The sequence below is a fragment of the Aptenodytes patagonicus genome, chromosome 1, assembly GCF_965638725.1.
Source record: "Aptenodytes patagonicus chromosome 1, bAptPat1.pri.cur, whole genome shotgun sequence".
NCBI classification, from domain to species: Eukaryota; Metazoa; Chordata; class Aves; order Sphenisciformes; family Spheniscidae; genus Aptenodytes; species Aptenodytes patagonicus.
In genome coordinates this window covers 45,906,698-45,924,283 of record NC_134949.1, presented here as the reverse complement: position 1 = coordinate 45,924,283, position 17,586 = coordinate 45,906,698, and the positions used below count along the sequence as shown (strand labels likewise).

Sequence of the window (17,586 nt, the reverse complement as noted above, 5' to 3'; positions counted from 1 at the left end):
TTGCCAACTTGCATGTTATGAATCCATAATTTGGTATTTTGCTTCTGCCAAACGATTACCAGGAACTTCAATTAAGTTAATTTAACTGATACTTACTGCCAATTCAACACAAAGGTTTTGAATTATAATACCATTGTATACATTTGGAACACGTTTTATTTTTTCTATGAAGTACAATTTAGAATTACTGCATCACAAACCCAGGCCCCAGTTACCCAATCGAGCAGCACTCCTGCAAGACACAGAATAAAATATTCAGCAATTGTCTTATTCCTGATGTTCCATTCTGCATGACAAAAAGATGAAAGAATCCTTGCATTTTTGTCTAAGAAAGCTAATGCAGGTATGAACTCAAATATGAGTATAACAAGGTAGAACTACAGAATTACAGAAAATTAAGCAGGGAATGAGAGCATAATAAAAATGAAAAGAGCTAAAAAGCAAGTGAAAGAAAAGCAGCATACAGTTGTCAAACAAGAAAAAAGGGCTTCAGATGAACTAACAGCAGAAAGAAAGAAGCCAGAAAGTAAACTTACAGTAAGACCAATGCACAACAAACCATTAAGACTATCTTAGCTATGGCATTTTAGTAATTCTGAAAAAAATGGAAAACTGGGGAGTCAACCATGGAAAATGGCAAAATTGGAAAGAGAAGATAGCTGTAGAAAATGGGAGAGATGCCCAACATATATAATGGTGTTATCACTTAGGATAAGAAATGTCAGTTTTAACATATTACAGAGATAAAACACACTAGAAAGCAAAGGCGGAGAGCTGCTCAGTCTGTTTCTGAAAAACTAATGAGAAATCTGAAAGACAGTGACAAATCTATAATGACTGAGGACTCGATGAAGAGCACATTTTCAGTGAAAATGACAGCAGCCAAAGTAAGTATAAATACCAGTTTATCATCTGATACAAAAAGTATAATCAGGGGCAAGACTTCCAGTGTCCAACTTGATGCCAACTTGAGAGTGATTTAATCCAATTTATTTAACTACAGAAAATGAAATTATTCTAGTTTTATGACATATATTTGGTATTGGTCCAAAACATACTGAATGAATAAAATCTTTTTTTTTTTTGAGACATCAAACACTTATTGGGCCATATTCAGCTAAACGCCAAAGCACATACTTAATATTAAACAAAAGATGTAACAAAGAAACTCGCTTGCCAGATTTTAGGGTGAGACTTTTAAAAAAAAGCAGTAATAGCAACCATGATTCCTGCCACTCAGGGAGAAGAGAAACAAAGAGAATTAACAAGACAACTCAAATAATAATGTGCCTGCTGGCCTATCTCATCCCCTTTAAAACTGAATCTCAGGAAGGGTCTATAGGTACTGAATGCTGTGACCCCTCTGCTCAAATTTTAGCAAGAGAATCCATTTTCTTAACAAAGACAATGGAGAAACTATCTAGGAACAAATGAAAAATGAAGTGAGAAGCATGTAGGGGGAAAAAAAAACCAAGCCACCCTCCAAAACCAAACCTATGCAGGTCCTACAGTGAAAAATAAAAATTTAAATACAAATGTAAATATACCTGTTGTTCCTTGATTGTCTCCTCTCAGTGCTTCAAGTACGTCTTCTAATGGGGTACACACTCCAAGGTCAGACAAAGAATAATACTTAGCAGCCAGGGCAAATAAATGTACATTGATAAGCTTCTTAGAGTTTTCACAAAACACATTGGAAAATGTGTCATCATCTATATGAAAAAGAAAAGATTTCTGTTAACAGGGCTTAATGACTCTGTAATAGTGCTGACAGAGAACTACAAGTAATAAATACATGGTATCAGACAGAAGTAACCATTTATTTTGCTTGCATAAGTGGGAAAATTCATTATTTTTCTTCAGCTGTATTCCCCCTTCAGAACCGAGGTCAAATTTTGCTCTTAGCTTAACTAGTGTAAATGTGGAAAAAGCTATTATTTTAGCAGAGCTACTTTAGTATAATCGACAAGAGAATTCAGTCAACATTATCACTTCTCTTTGTTTACAAACTTGCTCATTATTCATTTCCTAGTCACCCCATCTGACAATATATACTACTAGATTTTTTAAGAAATACAGCTGTTCAATATGTGAAATATTTTGATTTACAATCACTATATTGGCATACTTTCCAAGCTGCTTTGTAACTGATGAATCTACTGGGAGAATTAAATTAGTTTTTATTACCAGTCAGGTGTGAGCCAAAGTTAGATTCCAATGCATATTTTGTTTGACTCAGGATGAAATGCTTCAGTTTGGTATTACTTAGTTCTTAGTTTCAAAAATGTACATTTATTTTTAAGTGAAACATATTGGTATGAATAATTGATTAATTCTGAGATTGTTTTGTATTGTCTAATTCCTCTCTCTTTTAGCTAAAACTATTGTGAATTCTACATAGTTTTGCTAATAATTTTTAAATATTTGTAATTCTTTTAAAATATACAAAAGCTAGCAAGTCCAGCAAACAAACTGTTAGAAAGATTTAGAAAATGTGTCCTGGTTTGCCTTTTGTCTCATGGTTAGATACTGAGCAAGTGCATACCTAGCACGGTAGCTTTCCTGAATCTGGCCTACCCACCTGCACGGCAACAGATACAGCTGTTTTTATTGACCTCACCTCTAATGCTCTTAATTTTCTTGCATGACCACAATTACTGGTCATGCATATATTACAATTTATTGAAAACAGTCCCAACAGTGTCAACACATTAATTTTCATGGTATTACACTACAACGGCGTAAGTCCAGCAAACAAACTTTGGACCTAAGAAAGAATAAATATTGTCTAAACTATGACCAGAATTAATATTATTTCAGTATCTCCATGGCGCTTCTCACTCTACTTCTCTCTACTACAAAATCAAAAAAGAAAGCCACCTTTCTCTATAAACGACTTTCCTGTTTGAACTTCTGAACATCCAGTAACTTTTAGCTAGTGAACCTTCATGAAGGATAAGGGTGTAACATGATACTAGAGAACAGAAATAAAGAGAAACACTAAACCAGAATAAAGACTGCAAAGTTTTTAGGAAGAAGGGGTAATTTTGCTTCCAATGTCTCTTTAAGATACGTTCCAGAAAGACAAGAAATTAGATGTGTGCATTTTGAAATGACTGAAGAAAAATAAATTTCCTTTCTGACAATACCTTCAAATCAAGCAAATAATGGAAAAGACTAATATAATGGGATAAGATAATCAAACACTTTTGGACAATGTACAGAATTATGCTTTTTTTTTTTCCCCAAAAAGATTTCAACAACCATAAAAGGAGGTGAATACCTACACACAAAGAGTGTTATTGCTTTCTGCTGGGCAAATGTTATGCAAGGAGTTCTTACAAGAAACTGTCACAGCTTGAGTTATTGCTGAAGAAGAAAATTTCAGTTTATTTTTAAGGGAGATTCACTCATTTAACTTATTGTAGATTTTCTGGGAATGAACAGCATTCCAGAAAATTTATAGACATTCGCAAAATTAATGTAGTCTGAATCAGTAAAAATGCACAGAAATCTTTAGGTCTGATGCAGTGGGAAGAAATCACTGATCTGTCAAGAAAGAGAACAAGGTTTAAAAGACTCAACAAGCCATTATAAGCCAACAATTATTGAGAAAGCGATAGACATGAGACATTAAGTCAAAAGGTGCAGAGGGATATTTTGACCAGCCAGCTGTTCAGCAGTTTCGCCAGGTGAAGAAGAAATCTAATTTTCTTGATGAGAAATAGGTGTTCCACTTTGCTTCATGCATTTTATGACCTCTTTGAATTAGTATAGTATTTAGTATGGTTTGGGTTTGGGGTTTTTTTTTCATTTTAGAAAACTGGAGCACATAACACTGAAACATACAATCTTTTTATCAACTGGCACACATTTTTAAATATACTGGCCAATATTGTATGACAAAACAAAACAAAAATCAGTCAAGCAAAAGCCTTTCCCCCAAAATCCACTTCTTTTCTTCATGACATAACATTATATGAAAGAAAGGAGATTTGAAAATACACTGGAACGTCAGCCTGTTACAAAATATTTCTTTAACATATGTGAGATGCATGAGAAACATCTGAATAAAATTTGATTTTTGTAATTTTCATTTTCATACATGTATATGACATGTCACATACACAAACGTATTTTGGTTTATAAGCAGTATTTTTTCAAAATGTCTGGCTAGATATTGGGTGGTCTTAATTGACCTTTATCTTTTAAATACACTGAACTGTATCACTAGTAGAAAAAAATGTGCTTTCTATCATTACAGTAGCATCAGATACTTGGGGGTGCAAGAAGAAATACTGCCATGCTTCCTCCATATAACAGGAAAGCAATAAAATTCACGAAAACATGTCACTTTCACATAACAAGTCTATTAGAAGATGCCTTTGTTGACTCCAAGTGTACTGATATAAGTATTCTTTCAGTAATATTAAGCAGCTTAGAATTGTTCTTAATGTCAACTTTCTAGTGGTATTAGTAGAAATAAACAGAAAAAATATAAACCAACCTGAAATCCTATAGGTATCATAAATATTACATTTATGTATTTGCTTTAGTTCAAAAGGCAGAAATGAATGCAAACGTTATTGACAAATTAGGTACCTATATGTTGTTTATAAACATGATCTATTTCGATACTTGAGACATTTGTTTCGCTACAATAGGCAGGATCTTTAAGTATATTAGTTTCCTTTATTGGAAATAAACTCACTATGCCAATGTTAACACCAGCCCTCCGATGCATGGTACCGAAATAGATACTGGAAAAGGTTTGTTTCAAAGCATCAGACTTGCCTACCATCTCAACTCAGAATGGCATCCCAGTCCAACGGAAGTTTCTACAAGGTCTAGGCCAGCATATAGATCTCTCCATCCAGAAAAGTCATTCTGAGCAGACAACAGTTAATTAAAAAAATGGGCACAGATACGCACACAAGGACGACATGCCTGCACGAGCTACCACGAGTTAATTATTTTGTTTAGGTAATTACACTCCAGATGTATCCGGAGTGAAAGCTAGGGCTTTCTCATCCATTTCTACCGCAAGGTCTATAATCATCTTTCTTCAAATTGGATCAGCATCAACTCCTTGGATACCGTAATGGCCATACCCTTAACATCTACCAAATCACCAAACGCAAGAATGCCATTGACTAGACACTCGGCTTCCACAACACCAGCCATCATCCAGAACACAGCGAAAACAGTATCTCTCATCTCCTCTGTACGGAATACATACTGTACACCTCATTGGCAACTTTCACCCAACAATCACTGTGGAAATAAACATCACGTGAATTACATATACAAACTTGCTACAGTACAAAAAGAAAACTATCGTCAACCATGCACATACCCATCTTACACCACACTACCCTGACACTGATGTGGCAACTCCTTAAACCTATGCCCTTGAAGAAATTTATCCTTACTTTTCCCATCTAACTTTCAAACAGCTCACCAAGATCAACAGCACAAGCAAATATTCCGCAGAGTTCACAATATTTAGTGACCCAATCTTCCTTTCACCTTACTTCCTGCCGATCCCGCTATATTGCACAAATACAACTTCTCTTGAAGCATCATAACTTTCCTAGGTTAAAGACTGATTATTGAAATTTGGAGCTTTCTCCCGCTTTGTCAGTACTCATGAAAAGCTTATAAACCCACTGCTTGCCTGCTTTCACTTTTTCAGCACCTGACATAAAATATATTAACTCTCCCTACAAATCTCACTTAACTGAAATTAAATGCAGTAATACCCATGTTCTATAACTTCCCTGAATTCAGTTATCTGATGGAAGAACACGAACAGAACTAGTAGGATCTCATACAAGATCACTAGTATATTGTCTGTAATAACAGTCCTACCAAATTTAAATTGTTGTCCCAGCTTGCCAACTAAACGAAAAAAACCCAACTATATTAAGGTATCTGAAGCATGACTTCAAGCTATGGAATGGCAGTTGTCGGACTACATATTATTTATGAATATTAAAAATGTTAGTTTACTCAAAATGTTTCTACTTTGGTTGCTCACAAGATGAAATCTAGTATGCCTTTTAAGCAGTCAGTCCATACATTTGCAAATAAATCTTCACAGGAAAGAAACATATGCCAAAAAATTGGAATTATAGTACAAACAGTAATTTACAGTAAAATATGAAAATACTTAAACACAGATTTTTCTGTGCCTGTGTCCAATTTACAGCAATGACGTGATAAACAAGATGCAATATGGCAAATGTCAGCTTTTTGATGTATAAAAATATAAAACAGTTTTCTATATCTAAAAATGGATCTGAAATTTTTCTGTAGGGTACAACTGAAAGCAAGGGTTCCACCCTTTATATGGTCGTTACAGTGAAATATCATCTGATGAGCATCTGAAAATATACTTGAAACTGATTTACAGAACATGTAACGTTCTGTAACATGATTATCTTCTTGCATATAATACTGTACAACAGAACTGTAATTTCTTGCTTGCTAGCTTTGAAAACTACAATTCAGCATGTGTATTTGTCAAAAACCCTATAGTAACATAAAATACTGTTCAGAATAACAGTTTTGTGCCAATCTGCAATAATGTTACTTTTCAGTTTGCAGAGCTATGTGTGTATGAACTGACAACTTCACATTTTCAGATCAATTCTGTCAAATGTAGCTTATGTTTCCCTGTAATTTAATTTGAGATCCCTATTAAAACAGATTCTAGAAAACTTTTCATAATAGTTTGGGGATTGTTAATGTATAAATTCACAAACTCTTCTCAAACTCTTAGGAAGCAAAGGTTTTACCATGTGAAATCAAAATGTCATTTTACACATATTTTGAGTAAGGCATTTGGGGTACATGACCACAATGTCATTTGAGCATGCAAAATCAATCCATTCTCATAGCCACACTCCAAAAAACGGCAGTTCTATGAATGATAGCATGTTATGAGAGCCTTTTGGTACTCATTTCAAGGTAAATCTGGTAATTTTGAAGAACCACCACACATACAGTTAATATTTTAGAAGAATATAAGGACGAGTAATTTCTGTTTATGTTGGGTTTCAAGATCTCTAATGGTTGGTTTCTGATCTCTGATGTTATTAAGTTGTACTAACGCACTCAAATAAGCTATGATATAAGTTTCCCAATCCTAATTTTAATGCAGGCTAACAGTGCATTCATTTTCAAATATAGGTAGATGTTTGCAGGCATCTTCACTGAGAAACTCATATTCTACTACGACATACTTTCATCGTATGTCTGGATGGACAGATACCATGCAGTCCAACGAGTCAGGCATGAACCAAATCAGCAAGCACATGCCCATTCCATTACAGTGCCTCCAATTTTGTCACGATACTGGAGAAATCTTGAGAGTGTCTCAAAACCTTCCAGATGTTAAACAGCATACTATAATTTTGAGGCTAGGAAAAAAGAGCAATTCTCTTTTTTTTTAATGAGCAGAAATAACCCCTGCAGAAACCGAAGAAGAAATGTTGTATTTTAGCCACAGCATGAAGGCTTCCTACCCTTCTAAAACGCATGCTTCATTTCAGCCACGTGTCTTTTGTTCCAGTAATTTCTGTGTCAGATTCTGTAACACGCATTTTGAAAATAGATCATGAAATGATTTCCCAATTTTAAAATCTACAAAACAATACTTTGCCTTTCGGAATCTCTTTCTACTCTACAGGCCACCACTTCAGTGTCTGAATAATTCCATGGGCTTTCCCATAGAAACAAGTAAGATCAGGGCAATTTTCCTTTAGTGTTTTCTTTTTGATGACTTCATCTAGTAATTAGTTTTGTTCCAGCCTCCATTTACATTTAATTTTATGTCCCGTTCCTCTGAATCAGTTTTGACTCTGACATTCCCTGTCAAAAACATTAGAAGTTTTTCCTTGCTGCTTCCCAACACTTTTGCTTGCTGACTCGATCACTGTCTTGTTTCCATCTGGCTCTTGAAGTTAATTCATAATCCAGTGTCTTTTTCACGCACAAAAAAATTCTGTGGGGTTTTTTCCCAGATACCTCAACCCTTTAAAAATGAGTCTTACAGTTAATATTTTGAAGGTCTTTAGATCCAAGAAAGAAATGTTACAAGTGATGTAGCAATTCACAGTTCTTCAATCTCCTTCCAAATCCAAACCATTGTCTTAGCTTGTCTTCTATGCCAAAAAGTACACAGCTCCACATGCTACTTTCTGCGGACCCTTCTGTTACACTCGGTGTGCTTTCCTGTCTCACGTGTCATTTCATGTAGCATTTCAGCGCTAACGCTACGCGAGAGCTATCTACGCTCCATAAGCTTTGGCACGACGCAGGTTTTTCTCGGCTAAGATCTTTGTCAAAGATTCTACCTTAGTTTTGAAACTCTCTCTTTGCTGGGGCTCAGTCCCCCCAAATAACATACCTTTCAGATGCTTTATCTTCATTTCTGTGCTCTGCCTGAAAGCGTGTTACTGGTATGCTTCCCTTCTACTTGGACTGCCGTAAATTCAGTAATACAGTTTCATAGCTGGCCTCCTCTTGAGTTACTTGAAAATTACTAAAAATATGAAGTGCTTCTTAAATAGGTCTTGTCAGAAATAAAACTGCTTTCTGTCTTCCTTTGCCAGACACTCACTATTACAGACATATAGGAAAGCGGTGTTTAAGCCTTTTCCAGCTGTCCTCCACATTTCCAGAGTTTCAACATTTGGAGGACTTTTAACTGTTACATCTTTCCATTCACGTGGTTCATTTCACTTCTGTTCTTCAGAAATTAGCCAGCGCGAAGGAGTCAGACAGTTAGAGGAGTTTCATTTCATTTCTAAACGAACAGGATTAAATTTATAAAATGAGACCGTCACCACAACCGTCGCTACCGAGAGCCTCCTAAAAGTGCAATTCCTCTCACCACGGCTACGCTTCATCTGAACCGTGACGGTATCAGACCAGTGCATCCCGTCACCCTGGAGAAGATGAGCGCCGCCGGTGCAAACGCAGGCACGAAAAAGCAGAAACGGCTTCAGCTGAAGGCAGACTAAGGGAGCGACACGGGAATGGCCGCAGGACGGGTCAAGACGTAGGGGGGAAAAAAAAGGCAGCTCAGCAGAGTGGTGTGAAATTCCCCTGTTTTATTAAAGCAAGGAAGATAATTTTAAAGATAGCTAGGAGGACAACGAGGAGGTCTTAAGAGCGAGAAAAGAGACCGATGTCACCTGTGGAGCACGAGGCGGCTGGAAGCGGGGAGCCCCCGAGAGGCCCACGGGTGGCCCCAGCAGCCCACGCGCAAGAGGAGGCCGCTGCGCTGCCGCGGGAGCCCGCGGTGCCCCAACACCTCTGTGGGCCGTTACACCTCCCCGAGCAACGGCGCCGTGAACGCCACCGGCACCGCGCCCCGACGGCTCCCGCCCCCACAGCGGGGCCCCCCCGCGGGGCCCGCGGACCCCCGGGCCCCGTCCCCGCCCCGGCGACTCACCCCACAGCGCCGCCGCGGCGCCGGAGGCCTCCCCCAGGGGGCGCCGCAGCGCCAGCGGCCCGGCGGCGCGCAGCGCCTCCAGCACGTCCGCGGGGCGCGGCGCCACCAGCCGGTCCCACAGCCCGCGCGTGTAGAACTCCACCGTGTGGGCGCGGCACAGCGGCAGCGCGCGCGCCAGGAACCGCGCCACGCGCCGCAGCGTCCCCGCCGCCGCCGCCGGAGACGGCTGGGGCGGCAGCGCGCCGGGTGGCCGCCACATGGCGCCGCGCAAGGCCGGGGCCTGCGCTCGGCTCGTCGGGGCTGCTGGCCGGGCCGCCGCTGCCGGCTGCGGAGGCGGGTGAATCGAGCGCCGAGTGGTGGCGGCGCAGCTCGGTGACGTTTCTCGCTGCGCGACGCCGGGAGAGCGATGGCGGCGGCGCTGCGCGGCGGGCCGGGACCGGCGGCGGAAAATGCGGGCGCCGGCGCCCGCGGTCCCCGCCGAAAGCGGCTGTGGAGGCCCGTCTTGTTGCGCGACGTCATGGGCAGCGTCCAGGAGGGTGAGTCGAGGGCGGGGAGCAGCCGCGACTGGCCCCCGGCGGGCCTGAGGTGGCGTCGTGGCGGGAGAGACGGCGCCGAGGGAGGCCCGGCCCGGCCCGGCCCCGCTGGTCGCGGCCCTTGGCCTGCCGCCGCGCCCTGAGCTGGCTCGGCCCTGGCGGCCCGAGCCGGGGCCAGCCCTGCCCGCCTTAGTGAGGGGTTACGTGTCGCCGAGCCCGGAGACTCGTCCTCGCGGGCTGCCCGAGGGGTGGTTAAACGCACGTTACGCCAGTGGAACGTCATCGGCGAGGGGTGCTCCGTGGCGGCTCGGGGCCGGTGGCTGCGAGGCTGGCTGGGGACAGCCTGTGTCCAGCCGCAGCTCCCGGACCGCGGGATTGCCGAGCCTGCTCGTTTTTGGTGGTGCGCTCGGGACGGGTAGCGATGGTTCTCCGTTTTAGGACTCACTTGCGGTTTTCTGTGAAGCTGTGTATTTGAAGTAGAAGCATATTTGGAAACAGCTTCCGACTGTTGACAGGTAGTTATGCAAATGTAAAAATAAACGGATAGCAAAAAGAGCATCGGCTTTTGCAGCACTTTCCTGAAATTTCAGCTTTGGTGAAAGAATCAAAGGAAAAGTTGGCACTAATTTGGACTTGCTGCCTTTAGAAACTATTTTGTTAATGAATGTTATAAAAGTCAGTAGCTCTTAAGACTAATGCGATAAAAATTAACACATTAACATGTTAGGGAAAAAACATGTTTAACTTAAGATTGCTAAGTGGTTATATAATGATTGAGACTGAAACAACCATTATCTGATGTTTCGTTTAAGGCTAAGTCACTCTGTGATGTCGCATACTTTTGAAGTTGTAGAAAAGCTCTTCCTGGACAGGTGTAGAAAGAAGGTAGTAGCAATAACAACACTATTTGTGTGAAAACATATAATGGAATATTAATATAGTATAATACAGTGATTTAGTGACTTTTTTCCCTGTGGCATTACAGTTGCAGACTACTTAAGCAGCCAGCATTACTATTATCGTTGTCTTCTTGAGAATATCTTTAGGAATCTATCTTGATGTTGCTTATGAAGCTGTCAAAAGTGGGAGAGAAGTGAAATGTTAATACATCTTTTCACTGGATTCGAAAAGCATCGACAAAGGTGTATAATGTTGAGTGTGCATTAAGTAGTACGTTTGCAATGACATGTTCTCTCAAGGGTTTAGGCGATAATTTTCAGTAAATCCGTACAAGCTGCAATGCGACAGTAGGGGACAGATCTATAACAGTGTTTTTTCCTTGAATTTTTGACTGCTCCTTATTAAAATTAGCACATATAGTGTTTTTGTCTGTTTTGGAAAGAAAACGGATTGAAATGATCCTGGCAACAATTGAATGGTTTGGCACTACTTCAATGCAGGTGTATTTAACCCTTTTTCTTATGTTTTCAGGACGAGGATTTGCATTTCGGAGAAAACAAAAGATCGAAAGACAATACAGGAAGTTATTGAAAAAGGGAAGAAAGGTCCATTCACAAGAGGATAATCAGTTTACCGATACTTATCCAGAGCACTTGAAACATCTTTACCTAGCGGAGGAAGAAATGCTTAAGAAACGGCGCAGAGCTCCCGGCGATTCAGTTTTATCAGAAGAAAAACTTAACAAAGCAGTAGAGTAAGTTTTTGAAATACGTCTCTAGAAAAAAGTAATTGTTTCCATCGTTCAAGAAATTTTTTAGGTCTTATACTTTACATGGACTTCAGTACAGTGATGTGCTTTACTAAAAAAAATGCCATTAGGTCTTAAATGTTTTTCCTAATTTTTAGAAAATTTAGACATACAGCTTTGTTGTATTTGCATCAGAATCAGAAAGCAAAATTGGTGAAGTTCAGGGCTTGATTCCACAGAAATAATATGACAGTTACCGTTGTACTTTAAGGATAGGGTTCAGCCCAAGAGCAGTATGTGTTCGGCCAATTTCTTACCATGTCTACAAAGAGAAGAGCCTGCATTTCAGGTAGTGTGCTTTTGAGTCTACAGAGTTTTCCTTTGAATTGATTCTCAGTATTTTTAAATTAATGTCATTTTTCAGGAACATTTTTTACATTATCTTTCTCTTCCCAGTTTGATAAGTTTTTTTCTTCATATTGCACTGGTTTTATGCTAGAATGAGCGATATTACGTGCAGTTATTCTTTTGTGGTATGGCTAGTTTTGGGGGGATTTTAACTGTGAACTTAAAAAAAAAATGAAAGGGAGGATTTAGTAAAACCTTAAGGCAGTAAAGTGTTCTTGATGGAAGTAATAATTTTAAATAATAGAGATGTCATAATAGTTTGCTAGTGGTGTTTGGGTTTTTTGGGTTTTTGTTTTGATTTAAATTTACTTACAATAACTGGGAAAAGTCAAATGGAGTTTTTAATTTGCGGTCTAACAAATGTCAGACAGCTTAAACCATTTTTTCCCCGTGTGACAATAACTCCCCCTGAAATCTTGATTAGGTATGTCAGTAAAATGAAAAGCAGTAGTCACTCAGGTCTAACATTGTCATGGCAGTGTTTTTAAACAGCGTTCAAGTGCAGTGATTGAGATAATGCCTTTTTGTCCCCAGTACAAGGAGTGCCGAAAGGCTTTGAATCCCAAGGTGTATCTACATCTAAACTTTCCTGGGAAGAATGCTCGGGAGAGGGGGGAAAGGCAGTCAGATCTAAGCCCAGCAGTGGGAGAAAGGTAGAGTTTTGTCTGGAATAGGCAGCTTATTCGTGGGGATGTCTGAAATAGGACTGTTTTTCTTTAAACCAGAGGGGGTTTTAATTTTGCTTAAATTATGTTCATTGTGATTGTAAACCAGAATTAATAATTCTGCAAAAATGTGACTGCTAATCTGTGAAGTGGGGTGATGCGTAGAGTATTAGGTAGACTGCAGTGTTCTGTGGGGATGGAAAATAAGACTTCGGTTATGTAATTCTATTTTAGCATATATTGCAATTAATGTAGTTTTGTACTTCGGAGAAGATGAGGTGTCATTACACAGTATCGCCACAAGATGGAGATGAGAATAAGGCAAAGATTTTTTTTTTTTCTTTCTCCTGAAGAGAAAGTGAGTAGATACCTTCACTTTCCTTTTTGATCATCTGTCTGAAATGTCCTAGATGATGATGGCTAGTTCTCAATTTCTTGCAGCGTGAGTAATAGAGTAATCAAAACCTTATTTTGTGAACAGCTGTTAACTGTCTAGCAAAGCTTATGTTTTTCAAGTGTGAAATGTCACTGGTTTTGTAATGGCTTTATTGTAAATCAGAAAAAAAGTTTAGAACTAAATAACCAGAAAAATCCACTCAAAGTAGTGTGACAGTAAATGCCAGACAAATGGCACCGGTTTTCTTTTGCTGTTTTCTTAGAAAGATACCTGGGCAGCTTTTTATACTGAAATTGGGAAGGAAAATTCAGTTCCTAATTTCAGAACATTAGGGACAATAATATACCATCTCCTTCAAGAAGAAACTTTTAGAAAGGCTACTGTGCTTTTTCACCTTGCCGTGTCAGCCTGACTTCTCTGGCAGGCAATCTGCTAACAGCTGGCTGTCCTTATGTCTCTGCAGTTGCATCTGTATGTCGGAACTAGAAAGAGATAATACTGCTCTAAGCTAGTGCATTCAGTTTTTCTAGCTCTGAAGAGCGAGTATGATGGGAAAAACCCATCTTTTAGGCACTCTCTAAACTTCGTGAAACACCATCCATGTGAAGATCCAGCAGGTAAGGTATATGTGTTACTGAAAGTTCCGTGCAGTCCAGTCTTCAGCGCACTTGGCATTGGAGGAGTTCAGTTTGCTGTGTTTTCATGCTAGACGCCCATTACATGACGTGTAGTGGTGTTGGGTATCATGTAAGAGTAGTGCAAATAGGTATCCGTTCAGTGTAGAGGGATGAGCCTTGCTTGTCACTTAGGTAATCTGTGTTTCTAATTAACTTCCCCAAAGATGCAAAAAACACTGGAAGAGTGGAAGACTATACTCTGCTTCTGCAGTGGCTATGGGATATATGGTTATGTCTGCTTGGTGATAGTCCGTATCTGGAGTACATGTACTTTTTCTCATAGGTCAGTTATGACTGAAGGGAAGTTTAAGAAGAAGACGTCCAATCAGAAGGCGAAAGAAGAATATGAGAAAATAAAGGCTGAGCGTGCTAGAAAGAGAGAGGTAAATCTTAAACAGAGATCTTTCTTGATTGTAGACTAGATTAATACCATTTCTGCCTGTCAGTCTTCCATCTGGATCCAAATAGGACCATAGGAGAGGAACACAGGTATTGGTATTCTTTCAGTCTTTTTCAACTTGACAGTAACATTCAGGCATGCGGGTGTTCAAGGTTATCATTGTCTTTGTTCTTACTGTTTTTGTCTTGCAGTTGCCATTAATGGGATTTTATTATGTCAGTTGGTACATCAAGAAAAACTTAGAGCTTGATCTGCGTATCCCAGTGGATTATACTAGGCCTCTTAAAATATTGTAGAAGGGGAAGTAACAACACCACCATCATTTTGTGATGAAAAATGAAATATCCATCCTATTCATTATGGTGGTACCATAACGCAGTCTTCATTTTACCTTTTTATGTGCTTTGACCAAGAGTGAAACAATTAAATGTAATCGTATCCATGGCCAAAATCTTTAGTATTTTTTCCCTCGTTCTAATTTAATGGGACTTACTCTTACAGGGCGTATCTTAATATTATCATTGTTGAATAACTCAGTTGAGTTGTTTATTTGAGACATCCTTATTTAATTAGTTCTGTTCTCTCCCAGTACGTTGTTCGTTGCCCTGTAAAATGGCACACATTGTAACATTGTAGAAGTTGTGTAACTTGCTGCTCACAAACTAAATTTCAGTAATTGCTGTATAAATATTAACATGAATACATAGCTGGATAAAATATATTATTTCTTCAGTTTAGCTGTATTGAAAACTAGAGTAGTTTTATGCAAGCTGATCCGTGATTCTGGGCGAGTTACATGATTGTTCAGCTGCGAACTTCTTTTTTTGAATCATGCTAAAAGAAATCAATACTATGACCACCTTATTTAGAGGAAATAGGAACAAACAAAAACCCAGGAAGACTGCAAGGAATTTTCTTCGAGCAGCATGTAAGAGTTGCCTGAGGGGAGGTGTTAGCATTTTTGGTCTTACTAAAGATATTTAGGCAAAACAAACAGTAGCTAAGTGCCACAATAACAGCAATCATTTATGTGGAATACTGGTATGGTGATCGCATACTTTACCGTCATGTATGTTAGCAAACACTGGATTTACTGTTATTTATTTTGGGGAAAGAAATAAGCTTAAAGGCACAGTTTTGGCCTCCACACTGTATAAAAAAGCTAGGATTTAGTAGAGATCAGAAAAAACACAAACGTAAGTAACAACTACCTAAGAAAGATGAATGTTTTTGCTTTGAGTAAGCATTTGGTCGGTAGCTTAAGTGAATGTTGTTTACAACAGTATGCCAAGCAGCAGTAAAATTATTAGATAGGAAGTGAATTACAGGTAAGTTAGTTGATGCTACTCTGTTTTGTTTTGTTTTTTTTTTTAAAAAAGGAATGAATGATACTAATCATTGTTAAGGTGAAATACGTGAAGCATTCTGAATGGAGAGATGTTATATTTGCAGATTTGTTTGTTTTTTTCCCCGCCCCCAGAAGCCTCTTAGATTTCTATTTAGAAGTATTTTCTTGGGTCATTTCTGGTTAATTTTATATTCTACGTCACAGAGCATTCTTACTAATTTTTGTACATCACAGAAGCCAGCTATGTCATGGAAGACAATAACATAATTGTGATGTCTTGCATATTTTGGTAGGACATAAGTGAAGCAAGCTAGTTAGCTTGCTTGTTGTGGATGTTCGCCCAAATTACTAAAATTAGGACACTAGAGAAGGGGGTGTAAGCTGTTTGATAAAAACTGAACGTAGTATCATGATCATTATCCATATAGTGTAACTGCCTCCATTAGTGTCTTGGTTGCATGTGTGCTGTCTCCTCAACACAGAAAGTTTGTACGGTTGGAAATTTGGTTAGGGTTTTTTTTCTCTCTCTCTTAGTAAAGACAGCAGTCTGTGTTGCTTCGAAGAGGACATGTCACTAATAGTTTGGTCCTGATTAAGTTGCCCTGGGTAATGCTGCTTGCGATGCTGTCCTAGTATCACAAACTTGCCCAGCTTCCAGCCCCAGATATGTCCCATATCCTATCTGCCAGTCCCATGCAGATGTGGCCAGTATCCTAGCACATCTGGATCAGCAAGACATTTACATGGGGGCCGCTGGATCAAACTCTTTCTTTCTTTCTTGCACTCAAGAGGAGAAAGTGGGAAATTTTTGTCACTGTCATTTAAGGAAAAAAGTCAAAGAGCTCATTTCGCAGAAAGGAAGTAGTACGTATTTTAGTGACGAGCCTTACTGTAGGATGTTCTCCTGAAGAAAACTTGGCTATTCTCTTGAAGCTTTAGGCAATACAATACGTTTTGATTGCAGTATGCGCTGAAAGAGAGTCCTGATTAAGCTTTTAAGTAATGGTGTTTCTAGTGTCAGTACAATACCTAGTTGCCAGTATCTTTACAAAAAGAAATTTTATTGCTTATAGATAGCTTCATAGTTACAGAAGGTATGTAATTGTTTCATAATCGTATCTGTTTAATTTCAGGAAGCAGAAAAAAGAAAACAACAAAGAGAAGCAGCTCAACGATTGTACAAGCAAAAGAAAATGGAAGCTTATAAAATACTGAGTAAGAAGACGAAAAGAGGACAGCCAAACCTAAACTTACAAATGGAGTTTCTTCTTCAGAAAATACAGCAAAATACATAAACTTCTGCATACATCTTAGTTACAGGTCTTGAGTTACTTGTGGACATTTTATTAATTTTAATAAATAATGTCTTTTTGCTTCTATATGACTTCTGTCATTGGCTTGATTTAGCTCATCAGTCCAATAGCGGAGGATATTCATCCTGAAAATATGTATCCTATGCTGAGAGTGAGAGAGATCTGGTACCTTGAAAACACATGGTCTGTATTTCTAAACTTAAATTCTATTAGCTATGCAATATCCTGAATTCCAAATTGTTAGAGCCTAGTGCCATCTCAACATAAATCTGCATAGTGTAAAGCATTTGTTTTCTAGCTCTAACACTTCCTGCGGTTGTGACTACTAAAATTACGCTTACTTGAGTAAAATGATACATGCTATGTAATTGGTATATCATGAACTGCCAAGGCTAGGAGTGTGTTTTGTGTGCTATCGGGTAGGGTTTGGCACATGAAAACAAAGAACATAATCTATACTTGGATGGCTATTATTTATCCTTCTCCACGAAGAATAAAACTTACCAAAGGTCCAAAAATGGTTTGAATGTGAAGATCGTGTAGACTTAACATATACTTTGTGCTTGGTGACTTATACTTTGGTGATTTATTTTGTTCATAAACTAAGTATAACTTTCTAGCTATGATGGATCAGGTAGATGGGTTGAGGTTTTGGTATGCTGCATATATCAAGTTTCTAATCTTTGTTCTTCAGAACATTTTAGAAAAGGAATTCTTTTAAATCTTGATTTGGA

The 17,586-nt window shown here is 39.1% G+C and overlaps 2 protein-coding genes across 4 annotated transcripts in view; one reads left to right on the top strand and one right to left on the bottom strand.

The window, feature by feature from the left end:
• Positions 1 to 9,722, bottom strand: part of METTL25 (methyltransferase like 25) — a 64,591-nt gene extending 54,869 nt beyond the window's left edge. For 2 of the 3 annotated variants that reach the window (XM_076333787.1, XM_076333805.1), the window contains exons 1-2: positions 9,464 to 9,722; positions 1,548 to 1,712 (exon numbers count right to left, since the gene is read on the bottom strand). In XM_076333787.1, coding sequence (XP_076189902.1) covers positions 1,548 to 1,712; positions 9,464 to 9,722 — 424 coding nt within the window. Of the gene's footprint in view, positions 1 to 1,547; positions 1,713 to 8,413; positions 9,115 to 9,203; positions 9,219 to 9,463 lie in introns of those variants that run through there. The other variant, XM_076333796.1, reaches the window with a different exon arrangement.
• Positions 9,723 to 9,854: 132 nt separating this feature from the next.
• CCDC59 (coiled-coil domain containing 59) lies at positions 9,855 to 16,918 on the top strand. Its single transcript, XM_076333820.1, has 4 exons — positions 9,855 to 9,999; positions 11,428 to 11,650; positions 14,075 to 14,174; positions 16,673 to 16,918. The coding sequence occupies exons 1-4, from the start codon at positions 9,870 to 9,872 to the stop codon at positions 16,832 to 16,834; spliced, it is 615 nt and encodes a 204-aa protein (XP_076189935.1). The 5' UTR covers positions 9,855 to 9,869; the 3' UTR covers positions 16,835 to 16,918.
• Positions 16,919 to 17,586: the final 668 nt, after the last annotated feature.

Coding starts and splice junctions, on each gene's coding strand:
- CCDC59 (XM_076333820.1), top strand. CDS start 9,870: ATGGCGGCGGCGCTGCGCGGCGGGCCGGGACCGGCGGCGGAAAATGCG. Junction 11,651..14,074: donor AAACTTAACAAAGCAGTAGA/GTAAGTTTTTGA, acceptor TTTTTCTCATAG/GTCAGTTATGACTGAAGGGA. Junction 14,175..16,672: donor AGCGTGCTAGAAAGAGAGAG/GTAAATCTTAAA, acceptor GTTTAATTTCAG/GAAGCAGAAAAAAGAAAACA.